The sequence below is a fragment of the Eretmochelys imbricata genome, chromosome 7 (genome assembly GCF_965152235.1).
Source record: "Eretmochelys imbricata isolate rEreImb1 chromosome 7, rEreImb1.hap1, whole genome shotgun sequence".
Taxonomy (NCBI): domain Eukaryota; kingdom Metazoa; phylum Chordata; order Testudines; family Cheloniidae; genus Eretmochelys; species Eretmochelys imbricata.
In genome coordinates this window covers 25,090,448-25,105,048 of record NC_135578.1, presented here as the reverse complement: position 1 = coordinate 25,105,048, position 14,601 = coordinate 25,090,448, and the positions used below count along the sequence as shown (strand labels likewise).

The window sequence follows — 14,601 nt, the reverse complement described above, 5'->3', positions numbered from 1 at the left end:
AAAAGCTAACAATTTTGGCAGTGCGAAGGCAGGGGGTTGGCTTATGAATGGGTCGTAAACATTTTCCATTTTTATGTATTCATCCTCTATCATATCCCCCCTTAGTCGTCTCTTTTCCAAGCTGAAAAATCCCAGTATTAATCTCTCCTCATATGGCAGCTGTTCCATACCCCTAATCATTTTTGTTGCCCGTTTCTGAATCTTTTCAAAATTCCAATATATCTTTTTTTGAGATTGGGCGACCACATCTGCACACAGCATTCAAGATGTGGGCATACCATGGATTTATATAGAGGCAATAGGATATTTTCTGTCTTATTATCTATTCCTTTCTTAATGATTCCTAACATTCTGTTCACATTTTTGACTGCTGCTGCACACTGAGTGGATGTTTTCAGAGAACTATCCACAATGACTCCAAGATCTCTTTCTTGAGTGGTAACAGCTAATTTAGACCTCATCATTGTATATGTACAGTTGGGATTACGTTTTCCAACGTGCATTACTTTGCATTTATCAGCACTGAATTTCATCTGCCATTTTGTTGCCAAGTCACCAAGTTTTGTGAGATCCTTTTATAGCTCTTCACAGTCTGCTTCGGACTTTACTGTCTTGAGTAGTTTTGTATCATTTGCAAATTTTGCCACCTCAGTGTTTACCCCTTTTTCCAGATCATTTATGAATATGTTGAAGAGAACTGGTCCCAGATCAAACCCCTGGGGGACACCACTATTTACCTCTCTCCATTCTGAAAACTAGCCATTTATTCCTATCCTTTGTTTCCTATCTTTTAACCAGTTACCAATCCATGAGAGGACCTTCCTTCTTACCCCATGACAGCTTACTTTGTTTAAGAGCCTGTGGTGAGGGACCTTGTCAAAGGCTTTCTGAAAATCCAAGTACACTTATCCACTGGATCCCCCTGTAGTATCAAAGCACTTATGATGTAAAAAAGATGGAGTGAAAGAGGTGCTTTACCAAGCACCTCTTGCTGGCCATTCCATCAGGAAAACTGTGCATCTTAACCTCCCATTTGAGAAGGTACTACAATTGCAGCCAAATTGATGGAAGAGATGTTCTGTGTACAAAATACATCCAGAATAAAAGACTGACCAGCATGAAACTATGAGATCCCACATTCAGCTATTTAGAGCTCCCTACTGAAAAGCTTTTCTTCTCATTTATCTAGTAATTTTTTAAATACTAGAATATAGTGCTCTATAACACTTTGCACTGTCATATGAAAACCATTAACAGGTGTCATAAACATACAACTAAGGGTAGCATAAAATCCCTCCTTTACCTGTAAAGGGTTAAGAAGCTCAGATAACCTGGTTGGCACCTGACCAAAGAGGAGAAGATACTTTCAAATCTGTGGGGGGAAGGTTTTTGTTTTGTGTTTCTTTGTGTTCTCTCTGGGTCAACAAGGAACCAGGACAGGGAAAATACATTTCCTAAAGCCATACCTGAACTAAGCATTTAAGATTACAAATTGAAAGTAATAGGAAGGAAATGTGTTAGATTATCTTTTGTTTTAGCTTGTGAATTTTCCCTGTGCTAAGAGGGAGGTTTATCCCTGTTTTCTGTAACTTTGAAGTTTTACCTAGATGGGAATCCTCTATGTTTTAAATCTTATTACCCTGTAGAATTACCTTCCATCCTGATTTTACAGAGGTGTTTACTATAAAGAAAAAAAGGAAAAGAAAGTTCTGTTTAAGAATCTGATTGGTTTTTAGTGTCCTAAAAACCCAAGGGTCTGGTCTGTGCTCACCTTGTTTACCTATCTGGTTGGTAGATTCTCAAGCCACCTCAGGAAAGGGGGTGAAGGGGCTTGAGGGAATATTTTGGGGAAACAGGAACTCCAGGTGGTCCTTTTCCTGAATCTTTGTCTAACTAACTTGGTGGTGGCAGCATACTCATCCAAGGACAGGGAAGGATTTGTGCCTTGGGGAAGTTTTTAACCTAAGCTAGTAGAAATAAACTTAGGGGGTCTTTCATGGAGGACCCACATCTGTACCCCAGAGTTCAGAGTGGGGAGGAAACCCTGACAACAGATTACCCAGAGGGGCATATCTAAATGGATATTTAAAGTTTGCTAGACATTATGAATTTGTTTGATTAGACACGAAGAACTATGAAAATAAATCTGCATAATATTCAGTTATAACAACAATTAGATTTGTCCCCCAAATAAAAAGGGCATGTAACGTGTTATGCATCACTGTATTTACATACAAATTGGTGTCTTATTTTAAAAAGTGACCTGTAAAGTCCAATCCAGTCTCCCTTTAACCCAGAGGTGAGCTGTGGTCCTGCTTTCTCAAGTGTTTTCATAAATTCTTCTTGGCTGAATTGTCTCAACTGTGGTGGACTCTACAAAAGAAACCAAGTTTTTGGCAGCTTACAGTATGAGTTTTCTTTAGTCACAAACATTTTCAGCTCATTTGAGGATTATTTCCTTACCTTCCATGGAGATATGCTTTTTTGCAGAGGCATCAGGCTTGCCACATAACGTTCCTGAGATGGAAGAAAAATAGTTTAAGAAAAAAAATCCTGATCTTGGAGCCACTGTATTTTTAATCAATTTGCAGTAATATGCCACTTGGTTGAAACAGGCTGCCTAGAACAGTCTTCTCAGCTATCATAACAAACTATAATAATATACATTTATATAGCTCTTCTCATCACAAAGTGATCTATAAACTATGTACAGTCAACACCACTGAAATCCAGCCAGCTCTGGGATTAAAGGAGACAACTAAGCAGTTGACAGCATGTTCAACAGTGTGGGGAGAGAAAATTTATTCAAAGAATATGAAGAATTAGAGGAAGTACTCAAAGTAAAAAGAGCTATGGAATCATTAGTGTCCATTCAGAACAGACAGGATCTCTACTGCTGAGGTCTCATCTGAAAGACTACCTCACAGTATCTGCCTTTACAGATATACAGATAAATGTTCCCTGCTGGGATCTGAACCTTTGGTTTCAGGGACTTTAAAATGCTTCAAATCTGATGCTTAGACTACTAAACCGTCATCATCTTCCTAGTGCACCTGAGAAAATTTAAAACTGCAGGACCAACTATATGTTTAAAAAATAAAGTCACAAAAGTAGCCCTGAAACGCTAGTTATTTGAAAGAAATTATGACAATAGCTTTTATAATGAAAACATATTTTTATCATAGGTGTTGGCCAACAAATATTACATATGTCATCTTACTAATGGAATGATGAAGCTTTGTGTCAGTTCCAAGAAATAACGTCTAAGAATTACACTTTGGGCTTCTGCGGGACGTTTCTGTTGTACACCCTGTAAGAAGCAACCACAGTAATAATCTATTATTCCAACATAAATCACTCAAAAATTAGGAGACACACCAAAGACCAGGTTCACACTCCACTGATGTACACCTATTTAAAAGACTTAATGCATTGCTGTAGAGAAATCACTAACACTATTAATTGTGTTGAATTTTAATAATCTTAATATAGATCACAGTGATTTCGGTTTCTTTTTATGTTTTTAAATGGTCTCTATATTTCAAATTCATCTAGGAAAAGAAACCGAAACATTAGGAGAAAAAAATATTCCGAGAATAACCTTAAACCAGGCAAAGCTAGGAAATTTTGAGTTGAGAAAACTCACACAAGAGATTTCTTGGCCAAACAGGTTTGGAAAAGCATGGACAGACATTGATTAATCAACTCTCTGGATTCTTACCCTAATTTTTTTAAATTCCACCATTCAATTTTTATTTTTAGTTTTTTAAAAGCACATGACTACAACTGCTGACAGGAAGACAAACGCTCCCAGAAGACAATGTTTGAATCAGCTCAGGCAGGGAAAAGACATAAGTGTCAAAGTTCATATTTTCAGAGTTTCTTGTTTTAGTCTCTGTGAATTCTGTCTACATACTTGACAACCTTGAAGAAAAAGATCTACCAGCACACAAAATAGTTTCAATAAACAGATCTGCAAGTTTACCTTTTGTAACTGTTTTATAATTTCTTCATCTCTGTTCAAGTATGGCTTGTAAGATGTATAAACACCTGGAAGAAAAAAAGAATACAGCCAAAAAACAACTAGGGTATGCATTTTTAGTAAAGAAAATTGTAAGGATTATGTTTTTATGATGATCAAGCTTATTACCAGGTTTAGAATCCAAAGTCTTTAGGTTCTTCAGCTTTTTCACTTTTACTTGTTTTGGAACTTCACCTGCCAAAATATTTAAAAACATCACCACCTTAAAAATCTTTTCTTTGGGTGCATGCACCACAATTAATACATTGTATAATACAAAATGACACATGTATTTACAAATCCTTATTTTTATTTAGTACATTGCCTGATGACACATAAGATATCAGGTAGGTAAGCATCCCAACTAAAATATATACATGAAAATGTAATAGATAAACTAAGTCTTGCAGACTTTCCATTGAACAAAAGTGCATTAAAATAAAAAATATTAAAAATCCTCTATATTGGAGAAAATTAGAAACGGTAGCCATTTGATTCAGAATGATACACATGGTTAAAAAAATTATTACCCCTATAGCAAGAGGATTGCGTTCTCCATTCATCTCCCTTTGATACCTATAGGGTGCATACCTTCAGTAATAGTGCTTCACAATTTGGTCGATATAGTATTTAGGGTTGTCAACTGTACAGAAATATTATTAGGGAGAGATCCAAGGCCAGTCCATCCTCCCTAGGCGACACCTACTATTTTGTGGAAGATGTTCTCTCCCTTTCTCCTCCACACCGTGTTGGTGCTCCACGCATAGCACGCAGCAGCCTAGTGCTGCTCTGTAGAACCAAAAAATAAAGTCTGACAATGTTGCTATTAGGTTTCGGAGCTTGACACTAGATTTCTAAATGGGCCAGCTAGTGCAGTACTGTAAGTTATATATGGACACTCTTCACAGACTAACTCTTTTTCTGGGCAAAGACAGGGGAAAGTTGAAGTTTTAAAAAAAAAGTCAGGGGCAGCTGTTTCTCAGGAACTGCTTGATCAAATGATTACACATCTACACCACCAATTGTATACCTGGTCCCTGAAATGATATACTAGTTTTCAAGCTAATCTGACTGTGCACATGGATTTTGAAGAGGTCTGAAAATTTGACTTTAAACAAATCTTTTTGCTACTTTCACTATGAGGTGTCTATTCATGGCCATAGGATACTTTAAAACTCTCTATCAAAGTAATCTTTCCTCTCTCATTTCAAAAAACTTCCCTAGTTCTGGGGAAGACAGTTCCTAGGCCAATAATGACAGTTATACTCCAGAAGGTGGAATACTACGAAATATTTTTCCATGAAAAATGGATTTCATGCTGAAATACTCTGCCTGAAGTTATTCCTGCATTCTTGGCCCAGAACAAAGTAACGTATCAGAGCAAAGGAGGACTGAGTTCAGATACTTAATATCACAATCACACACACAGAGCACTTTATGATCTTATTACTGGTTGGCTGAAAATTTCTTTGTTATCCAAAAGGTAAGTGGACAGAAATTTCCATTTGTATAAAAAGAGTCATACAATTTTAAGTACTATAATGACTTAAAGAGCATATTACAAAAATCTAAGTAGTTTAAAAAAAATCACATCAGCAAATGCATCTTTTCCTAAAACAGTGGCACCATCAGCTAGTTTTATGCAGGTAGTATTCTGTTGACTTTTTAAATGACTGTTATTCTTCGGGGTTGTCCACACAGAACATAAGCATGCAGTAAACCCAGCTGTGACTACAGCACACTAGCCTGCTCAGCAGTTATGCTCTGTGTGGACACTGCTACAGTGCTTTACTGGTTTTGCCGTATGCGTCGAGGTACTCCTGTTTGAAATAGACAAGCTCTTACTGCGTTCTACTGATTCTAAAAGAAATCAACATCAGAAATTTCATGAGTGACACATTAGCAAAAGTTTAATTTCTTGGCAGAAATATGAAAACAGACTGAGTTTTTAAAGATAAAAACACAGACGCTAATAAGTATCATTACCTCCTACCTTGAAGACAGAAAAATAGAATGCTAGATGGACTTTACATTAAGTACCAGCCCTCCAATATTTTCGAGAGTTTGAGTTCATTTAACATCCTTAAATTTCATGAGAAACATGGTTAACACTGTTTTGCATAATAAACTCAACAAAGCATTTAGATTGTTTATTAGAGTTCAAGACTTCACTAAAGGAAAAAATGAAAAGTCAATATTTTTTACACTTTGAAGCAGAGTTCTGTTGTAGAGCTTACGTTTTACCTGGAAGTTTAATCTCTCCTATTCGGACAATGTGTGGCCAGTGCTGGAGTGTTTTTGCAAAAAAAGGGTTTGTCACTCCTAAAATGACAGAGGGCCTAGAAAAAGAAGAAATTCTTCAATCAAGGGAGCAACAGTTTTTGCAACTGAAATCTAGATATCAAATATTATTCTAACTTGAACTTATTCTTAAGAGTGAGAAATTAATACCAACACAAAGAAATAATTAACCACATGAAAAACTTAATTTTTTTAAACAGCATTTCCCGAAGTCTCAGCTTTCAGAGGACTGCAGAACAGATACATCATAAGCTATGTATACACTAGTGATGCAATTTCCCTGCAAACATACATGTACTTGTGCTAGCTTGAGTATGTGTACGCAAGCATGGGACTCACCCCCACCAGCTTATAGTGTAGATGTAGGATAATTATGAAATTAAAGAATTAACGTTACCTTAAGTTTGGTTAAGGAAATATATATGTTATATATATTTGTAAAGAAAGGCCCAGACTAGCAAGTAGAAGGAAGGCCTTGAAAATAACGAGTGATAGAGGAATGAAGTAGGGAGAATGTCTGGTTCAAATCATTAATGAAATAAGGGGAAATTTCTAAAAAGAAGGCCTCTGACTGGTACAGGTGACTGCAGATGTCTTAAAATGAGCCAACATGGCCCTTCCCCAACCCACACTCCAACATTAAAACCTACGTGAACCCAGATGCAATGGGAAAACTGTTGAACAGCATGAATGAGTCGAGGAAAGGCTTTAGGACAGAGGTCCCCAGAGCGTGGGGAGTGCCCCTGTAGAGAGGCAACGAGGGACTGCCACCCAACCCTCCCCGCCCCCAGCTCTGCTCCCGTCCCACCCCAGCCATATCCCCAGCTCCTCCCATCCCCTCACCTGGCCCTGTCTCCAGCCTTGGTGTGGCTCCACACCCAGCTGGGGGCCCAGCACCAAACCCCACCACGGCCCAGCTGCAACTCCACTCCTGGCCCTGCACCAGCCCCCAGCCTTGGCCAATGGCCATGGCTCCATTCCCGAACCGGGGCCGAGACTGGAGCAAGGCTAAAAGTGGAGGTGCACCTGGCCACGGGCCTGGCTCCTAGCCCCCATGTAGGGAACCAGGGTGGCTCCCCTCCAAACCAGAGGGTAAAGAGCCACCCTCTGAGCCTGAGTGGGCGGGGCCAGGCCAAGCTTCCACCAATCCCCGGAAGGGGAAGGGTGGGACAGGAAGTTCAAAGGGCGGGGCCCTCTGCCCAGTGAGGAGAGCACCAGAGAGGGAGACAAACACAGGCTGCTCCCTTGCGATCCTGCTGCTGACCCAGGCAAAGCCCTGGGCAAGCAGGAGCCTGACCAGGGGGAAGGCCTGTGGCAACCAGGGCTGCTGGCCGCTGAATACCCAGAGGACCTGGAGGGGCCTGACTGCAGCCCGGGCCAGCGTGAGTCCGATACCAAGGGGGAGCGGGGGTGGCCCGCAGCGGAATACCCGGAGCTGCCCACAGCAGAATACCTGGAGGAGATGGAGGGACCGGAGCGGCCTGCCTGAGAGAGACCGGTTAGGAAGTAGCCCAGGGGCCCAACTACACCGTGGGGTGGGTGTGTTTGGTCAGCGGGTGCGGATTGCCCCACTGACCCAGCGGCGGGACCTTCGCCTCCCGCCACTGTCAGGGTCCTGGGCTGGAACGCAGTGGAGTTGAGTGGGCCTGCGTTCCCCTACCCCGGCGCTCTCCTGCCTGAGGGGCGCGCTACTGACTCTGGCCGGCGCTCTCCTGCCTGAGGGGCGCGCTACTGACTCTGGCCAGCACCCCTTCCCGCTAATTCCCCAATGCCCGGGAGGTGGGGCCGAGGCCTGCCATGGAGACCATTCCTCTCTATCGCCCCTAGGGGCTCGGAGGACTGACTGACGCCTGTCACACCCCACCTGTGGCTCTGCTCCCACCCCAACCTCGGCCCCAGTCCGCGGTCCCACCCCTGGCCTGAGTGGGAGGAGGAGGGGCTGTGTGGACAAAGGTAAGTGGGGGGTGCAACTCTCAAAAGTTTGAGGATGGTTGCCTTTAGGAAGAAAGGAGATTGTAAATCTTATCTGGATTAAGCCTGGAAATAAGAGTGAACTGTCTCAAATTGGTTGTTAACTGAAGTCAGTAATTGGCAATGATATCACTTGTTTGTTAAAGGGTATAAAAAGTAAACTCTTAAAGGGCTCATTGCTAATACCTGCCTGATGATGTTAGAGCCCAGTAATACGGAGCTAAGCACCCCTGAGTTTAGCCAGTTTGTAAGTATCTTGATCAAATGCTTATAAATGTTTTCAGAGTAGCAGCCATGTTACTCTGTATTCGCAAAAAGAAAAGGAGTACTTGTGGCACCTTAGACTAACAAATTACCAGTACTGTACCAGTCAGAGGCCTTCTTTTTATAAATGTTTTGTTACTGTTGGGATGTAGTGAACTGCTTATTATTTACCTTTTTAGTCATGTTAAGAGCAATTGTATAAATATCATTTGGCCTTTGGACTTAATAAAGGAACATATGGTTAAATTAGTATTTGATTTCCCATAGCAATATTAATTTCAAATATTAATAATTCCAAAAGTAGACAACCTTATTTAAAGTCTATACTGTAATAAGACAGCACTCCTGCCACGTCTCACGTTGTACCAATTCTAGGTTAAGTTCTCCTCAGTTGCACTGGTACAACCCTGGAATAACTATGCAAATCTATGGAATTTATCTGGATTTACATAGATATAACAGCAGTTTGATCTTGTGTGTAGCTAAAAGCCAAATGGCTACTTCAAGTTTTTACTATGACAAGCCGTTATTACTTTAAAACTTGTCAGTCCATGTCCTTTGTCAAATGACCTATTGCTCCTCCAGATGACCAGGAGATTAAGAGGGGAGAAACTTATTAGATCTAGCTTAGTTCCCTGCTGATGTATGATTGTTTGCTATTAGAAAACACTGCTTTCTAAAACTAGACTGAAGTCCCAGGTGTTGGGAGACCATTTCATAATTCAATGTATTTCACGGTTGTTAATTTTTTCCCTTTTTGTTTGCACTGTTGTTGTAGCCCTGTTGGTCCCAGTATATAAGAGAGAAGATGAGTGAGGTAATATCTTTTATCAGACCGACTTTTGTCGGTGAAAGAAGTTTTCAAGCTACACAGAGTTCTTCTTCACATCTGGTAAAGGTGATTAGAGTGTCACAACTAAATACAATATGGAACAGACTGTTAAGCATAAGGAATTAACACATGAGAAAGTGGGCAACTGACTACTGCAGTCATAGGGCAAAGGTGGATTAGTGGGTTACAGATTATTGTAGTGAAACAAAACAAGTGGCTCTATTAAGTCGATTATTTTAAGTGTCTAGCCAAGTTATGAATTTAAGCTCCCAGGCTTGTCTTTTGAAGGTGTTTGTGCAGGTTTCCTTTGAGGACTAAGAGATCAGAGGTAGAGTGATCATTCTGTGATAGGGTGTTTTTGTCTTACCATTTTTCTGTGAGAGTTCATTTGAAAAATTATGATTAAAAAGACAAAAATATCCTATCACTCTTTTTACCCTGGATGCTGAAGTACAGCATGGAAACTGTATTGTCAGAATTCACCATCTTTAGAACAAGAGACTCTCAGAAATAAAGGCCTCTTCCAGTCTCTAAATTTTTTAATGAAAAAAATCAGAAGGATGCATTTCTCTCTTTTGCTGTTATTTTTAAACATGGGTCACTAAAGTTTAGACAAACACTACTTTGGATTCCATGTGACTGGTTATTCAGTTTGCAATCCATTTGCTAAAAATAAATGGACCACAAATATAGTGTCCAAGTTTGGATGCTTTTCCATTACTATGTTTTCTGAGGATTTTTTTTTTTTTTTTGAAAAAAAGAAAAAATTTCAGCAGAACAGTCACGAGTTGCTCATGCTTTAAAGGAACCTTGTTCAGAATATGATCAGTAAATCTAATGCAAACAATCAGTGATTAAGTTGTAATATTTCAATAAAATACATATTTTGAATATAAGTATATGATCTGGTTACCAACATTTGAATATGGATCTGAAGTGCCACAATTTGGTCTAAGAGCATTTATGAAAATTCAAGATTTCAAATCATATTTCCCAAATTCACAAATATGACTGATACATTCACACAGGTTCACTGAGAAAAGCACAAACTTTCTTAAAATTTTGTCTGCACATGGAAATTTAATGGAATAGCTGTTGTGAAATAAGCTGTTATGCAATAGCTATTCCAGGATAGACCCTTGTATGGAGGCTCTATTCCAAAATTAGTCATTTTATGCAGTAATTATTTTGAAATAAAGTGACTTTTATTCCAGAATATACCATCTCCATGAGGAACTATTCTGGAAGGACTATTACAGAATAATTTGTTCTGCTGTACCTATTCTTGTCAGTTTCCCCATGCAGACAAGCCCTTACTGAAGGGGAAGGCATCTTTTCTCATTCAGGATTCAACTCTTTCACCAATCAGGTACACAGACATCCCACTGACTTCAAGTATGATCCTAAATAAGAGATGACTAACGTTATACCACAGGTTTCAGCTCTTCTTTGACTCCCTCAGGGAACTGATGGGCAGGATCCCCTGGGAGAATAACAGGAGGGGGAAAGGAGTCCAGGAGAGCTGGCTGTATTTTAACGAATCCTTATTGAGGTTGCAGGAACAAACCATCCCGATGTGTAGAAAGAATAATAAATATGGCAGATGACCAGCTTGGCTTAACAGTGAAATCCTTGCTAATCTTAAACACACACACACACACAAAAAAGAAGCTTACAAGAAGTGGAAGATTGGACAAACGACCAGGGAGGAGTATAAAAATATTGCTCAGGCATGCAGGAGTGAAATCAGGAAGATCAAACAACACTTGGAGTTGCAGCTAGCAAAAGATATTAAGAGTAACAAGAAGGGTTTCTTCAGGTATGTTAGCAACAAGAAGAAAGTCAAGGAAAGTGTGGGCCCCCTACTGAATGAGGGAAGCAACCTAGTGACAGAGGATGTGGAAAAAGCTAATGTAGTCAATGCTTTTTTTGCCTCTGTCTTCACGAACAAGGTCAGCTCCCAGGCAGCTGCACTGGGTGGCCCACCATGGGGAGGAGGTGTCCAGCCCTCTTTGGAGAAAGAAGTGGTTCAGGGCTATTTAGAAAAGCTGGAAGAGCACAAGTCCATGGGACCGGATGTGCTGCATCCGAGGTTGCTAAAGGAGCTGGCGGATGTGATTGCAGAGCCATTGGCCATTATCTTTGAAAACTCATGGCAATCGGGGGAGGTCCTGGAAGACCAGAAAAAGGCTAATGTAGTGCCCATCTTTAAGAAAAGGGAAGAAGGAAGATTTGGGGAACTACAGGCCAGTCAGCCTCACCTCAATCCCTGGAAAAATCATGGAGCAGGTCCTCAAGGAATTCATTTTGAAGCACTTGGAGGAGAGGAAAGTGATCAGGAACAGTCAGCATAGATTCACCAAGGGCAAGTCAGGCCTGAATAACTTAACTGCCTTCTATGAGGAGATAACTGGCTCTGTGGATGAGGGGAAAGCAGTGGACATGTTATGCCTTGACTTTAGCAAAGCTTTTGATATGGTCTCCCACAGTATCCTTGCCAGGAAGTAAAAGTAGTATTGGCTGGATGAATGAACTCTAAGGTGGATAGAAAGCTGGCTAGATTGTCAGGCTTAACGGGTTGTGATCAATGGTTCCATGTCTAGTTGGCAGCCGGTATCAAACAGAGTGCCCTAAGGGTCAGTTCTGGGGCTGGTTTTGTTCAATATCTTAATAATCTGGAGGATGGTGTGGACTGCACCCTCAGCAAGTTTGCAGAGGACACTAAACTGGGAGGAGAGGTAGATACGCTGGAGGGTAGGAAGAGGATACAGAGGGCCCTAAATAAATTAGAGGATGGGGCCAAAAGAAATCTGATGAGGTTCAGCAAGGACAAGTGCAGAGTCCTGCACTGAGGACGGAAGAATCCCATGCACCGCTACAGACTAGGGACTGAATGACTAGGCAGCAGTTCTGCAGAAAAGAAATTAGGGGTTACAGTGGACGAGAAGCTGGATATGAGTCAACAGTGGGCTCTTGTTGCCAAGAAGGCCAATGGCATTTTGGGATATATAAGTAGGGGCATTGCCAGCAGATTGAGGGACGTGATCGTTCCCCTCTATTCAACATTGGTGAGGCCTCATCTGGAGTACTGTGTCCAGTTTTGGGCCCCACACTACAAGAAGGATGTGGAAAAATTGGAAGGAGTCCAGCGGAGGGCCACAAAAATAATTAGGGAGCTGGAGCACATGACTTATGAGGAGAGAATGAGGGAACTGGGATTATTTAGTCTGCAGAAGAGAAGAATGAGGGGGATTTGGTAGCTGCTTTCAGCTACCTGAAAGGGGGTTCCAAAGAGGATGGATCTAGACTGTTCTTAATGGTAGCAGATGACAGAACAAGGAGTAATGGTCTCAAGTTGCAGTGGGGGAGGTTTAGGTTGGATATTAGGAAACACTTTTTCACTAGGAGGGTGGTGAAGCACTGGAATGGGTTACCTAGGGAGGTGGTGGAATCTTCTTCCTTTGAGGTTTTCAAGGTCAGGCTTGACAAAACCCTGGTTGGGATGATTTAGTTGGGGATTGGTCCTGCTTTGAGCAGGGGGTTGGACTAGATGACCTCCTGAGGTCCCTTCCAACCCTGATATTCTATGATTCTTTCTCTCTTAAATAGCAGGATTAACCAAAATTAAAATAGAATCATATAAATGAAGGGATGGAAAGGACTTCGAGACAGAATCAAGTATACCTAAACCATCCCTGACAGGCGTTTGTCCAGCCTGTTCTTAAAAACCTGCAATGATGAGGATTCCACAACCTCCCTTGTAAGCCTGTTCCAGAACTTAATTACCCTTACAGTTAGGAAGTTTCTCTTAATATCTAATCTAAATCTCTCTTGCTGCAGACTAAGCCCATTATATCTTGTCCTTCCTTCAATGGACATGAAGAACAATTGATCACCATCCTCTTTTTAACAGCCCTTAACATATCTGAAGACTGATCAGGTCCCCCCTCAGTTGTCTTTTCTCAAGACTAAGCATGCTCAGTTTTGTTTTACTTTAACTCTTCTTCATAGGTTATGTTTTCTAAACCCTTTATCATATTCCTTGGTCTCCTCAGGACTCTGTCCAATCTGGACATCTTTCTTTCTTAGAGAGCAGAGCCTAAAACTGAACAAAATACTTCAGCTCAGGCCCCACCACTACAGAGCTGAGTGGAACAGATAGTCCTGTTAATAAACCCAGAAGTACATCTGCCTTTTTCACAACTGCATCACCTTAACTCATATTCAAGTTGTGATCCAACATAACTGCCAGATCCTTTTCAGAAGTACTAATGCCTAGCGAGTTCATTCCCCATTTTGTATAAAATAGTTAACTATAGCCTGCTGTGTCACAACACCAAAAAGGAGGAGTTTTCTTTCCAAAATGTCCAGAATCAAAGTCTCAAAAAATTAGATTTATTCTTTTTCGGTTTCCACTTTAAGCCATGGTTGTGGTGCAAGAATGACCTGAATATCAACTTTTACACCTGTAATCAATCTTACTTACGGGGCCTGTGTACGAGTGGTATATTCTTTGAATTCACTGTCATGTATAGTGAAGTAGGGCCTAAAATCACTGCAGTACTTCAAAGGTGAAATACAACTGTGGAACAGAAATATAAAAGGTTGAATTAAGTATATACATAAAGATACAGTATTTCACTTAAATTTACACTAATAAATGTCAAATTTCTAGAGCTTCATTAGATGGTATTCAATATTCTTCTTAAATCAATAGAACTTGAACTGTAAGGATGCTCTATCATAGTTACCTAACAAGTGCTAGAACAGTTTCTGACGATTCGGAAGGTGATGGTGCCATAACAACAACTGGTTCTCCTAATAATACTAGTTCCCAAAGCATCTGAATGTGAAAGAATACTGGACAGAAACATCTGCAAACAGATATATAGAAAGAGCATATAGACACTTTCAATATACTTATCACCAAAATGAATACAAATTCCAGTTAAAAGGACAGAACTAGATAAAGGACATTTTAAAACTATAGTAAATATTTTACCTGCTTTAAGTTATTAGAACAGTTTCCCCATAAATAAATATTCAATTATATAGACCTTGCTACTTATTGTAGTTACTTTCAACTAGTGTTAGATGTACTTTCCTTTAGTCATCTTAATGCAAAAAATGCCTTAACTATTTGCAAAGATGCTGTTAAAATTAGTTGGTTAACTAGACAGTCATGTTTTATGAAACTCTTATTGACCTGAGT

General features: G+C 40.4%; 1 protein-coding gene across 5 annotated transcripts in view; it reads right to left on the bottom strand.

Annotated features, from left to right (window-relative positions):
* Positions 1-14,601, bottom strand: part of DENND6A (DENN domain containing 6A) — a 44,173-nt gene that overhangs the window by 4,863 nt on the left and 24,709 nt on the right. For all 5 annotated transcript variants that reach the window (XR_013346616.1, XM_077821373.1, XM_077821375.1 and 2 more), the window contains 8 exons: positions 14,141-14,263; positions 13,876-13,971; positions 6,266-6,360; positions 4,151-4,216; positions 3,986-4,050; positions 3,221-3,310; positions 2,464-2,517; positions 2,264-2,373 (listed from right to left, as the gene is read on the bottom strand). Coding sequence is in view for 4 of the 5 variants with exons in the window: in XM_077821373.1 (XP_077677499.1) it covers positions 2,264-2,373; positions 2,464-2,517; positions 3,221-3,310; positions 3,986-4,050; positions 4,151-4,216; positions 6,266-6,360; positions 13,876-13,971; positions 14,141-14,263 (699 nt within the window). In the remaining variant the exon portion in view is untranslated. The remainder of the gene's footprint in view (positions 1-2,263; positions 2,374-2,463; positions 2,518-3,220; positions 3,311-3,985; positions 4,051-4,150; positions 4,217-6,265; positions 6,361-13,875; positions 13,972-14,140; positions 14,264-14,601) is intronic.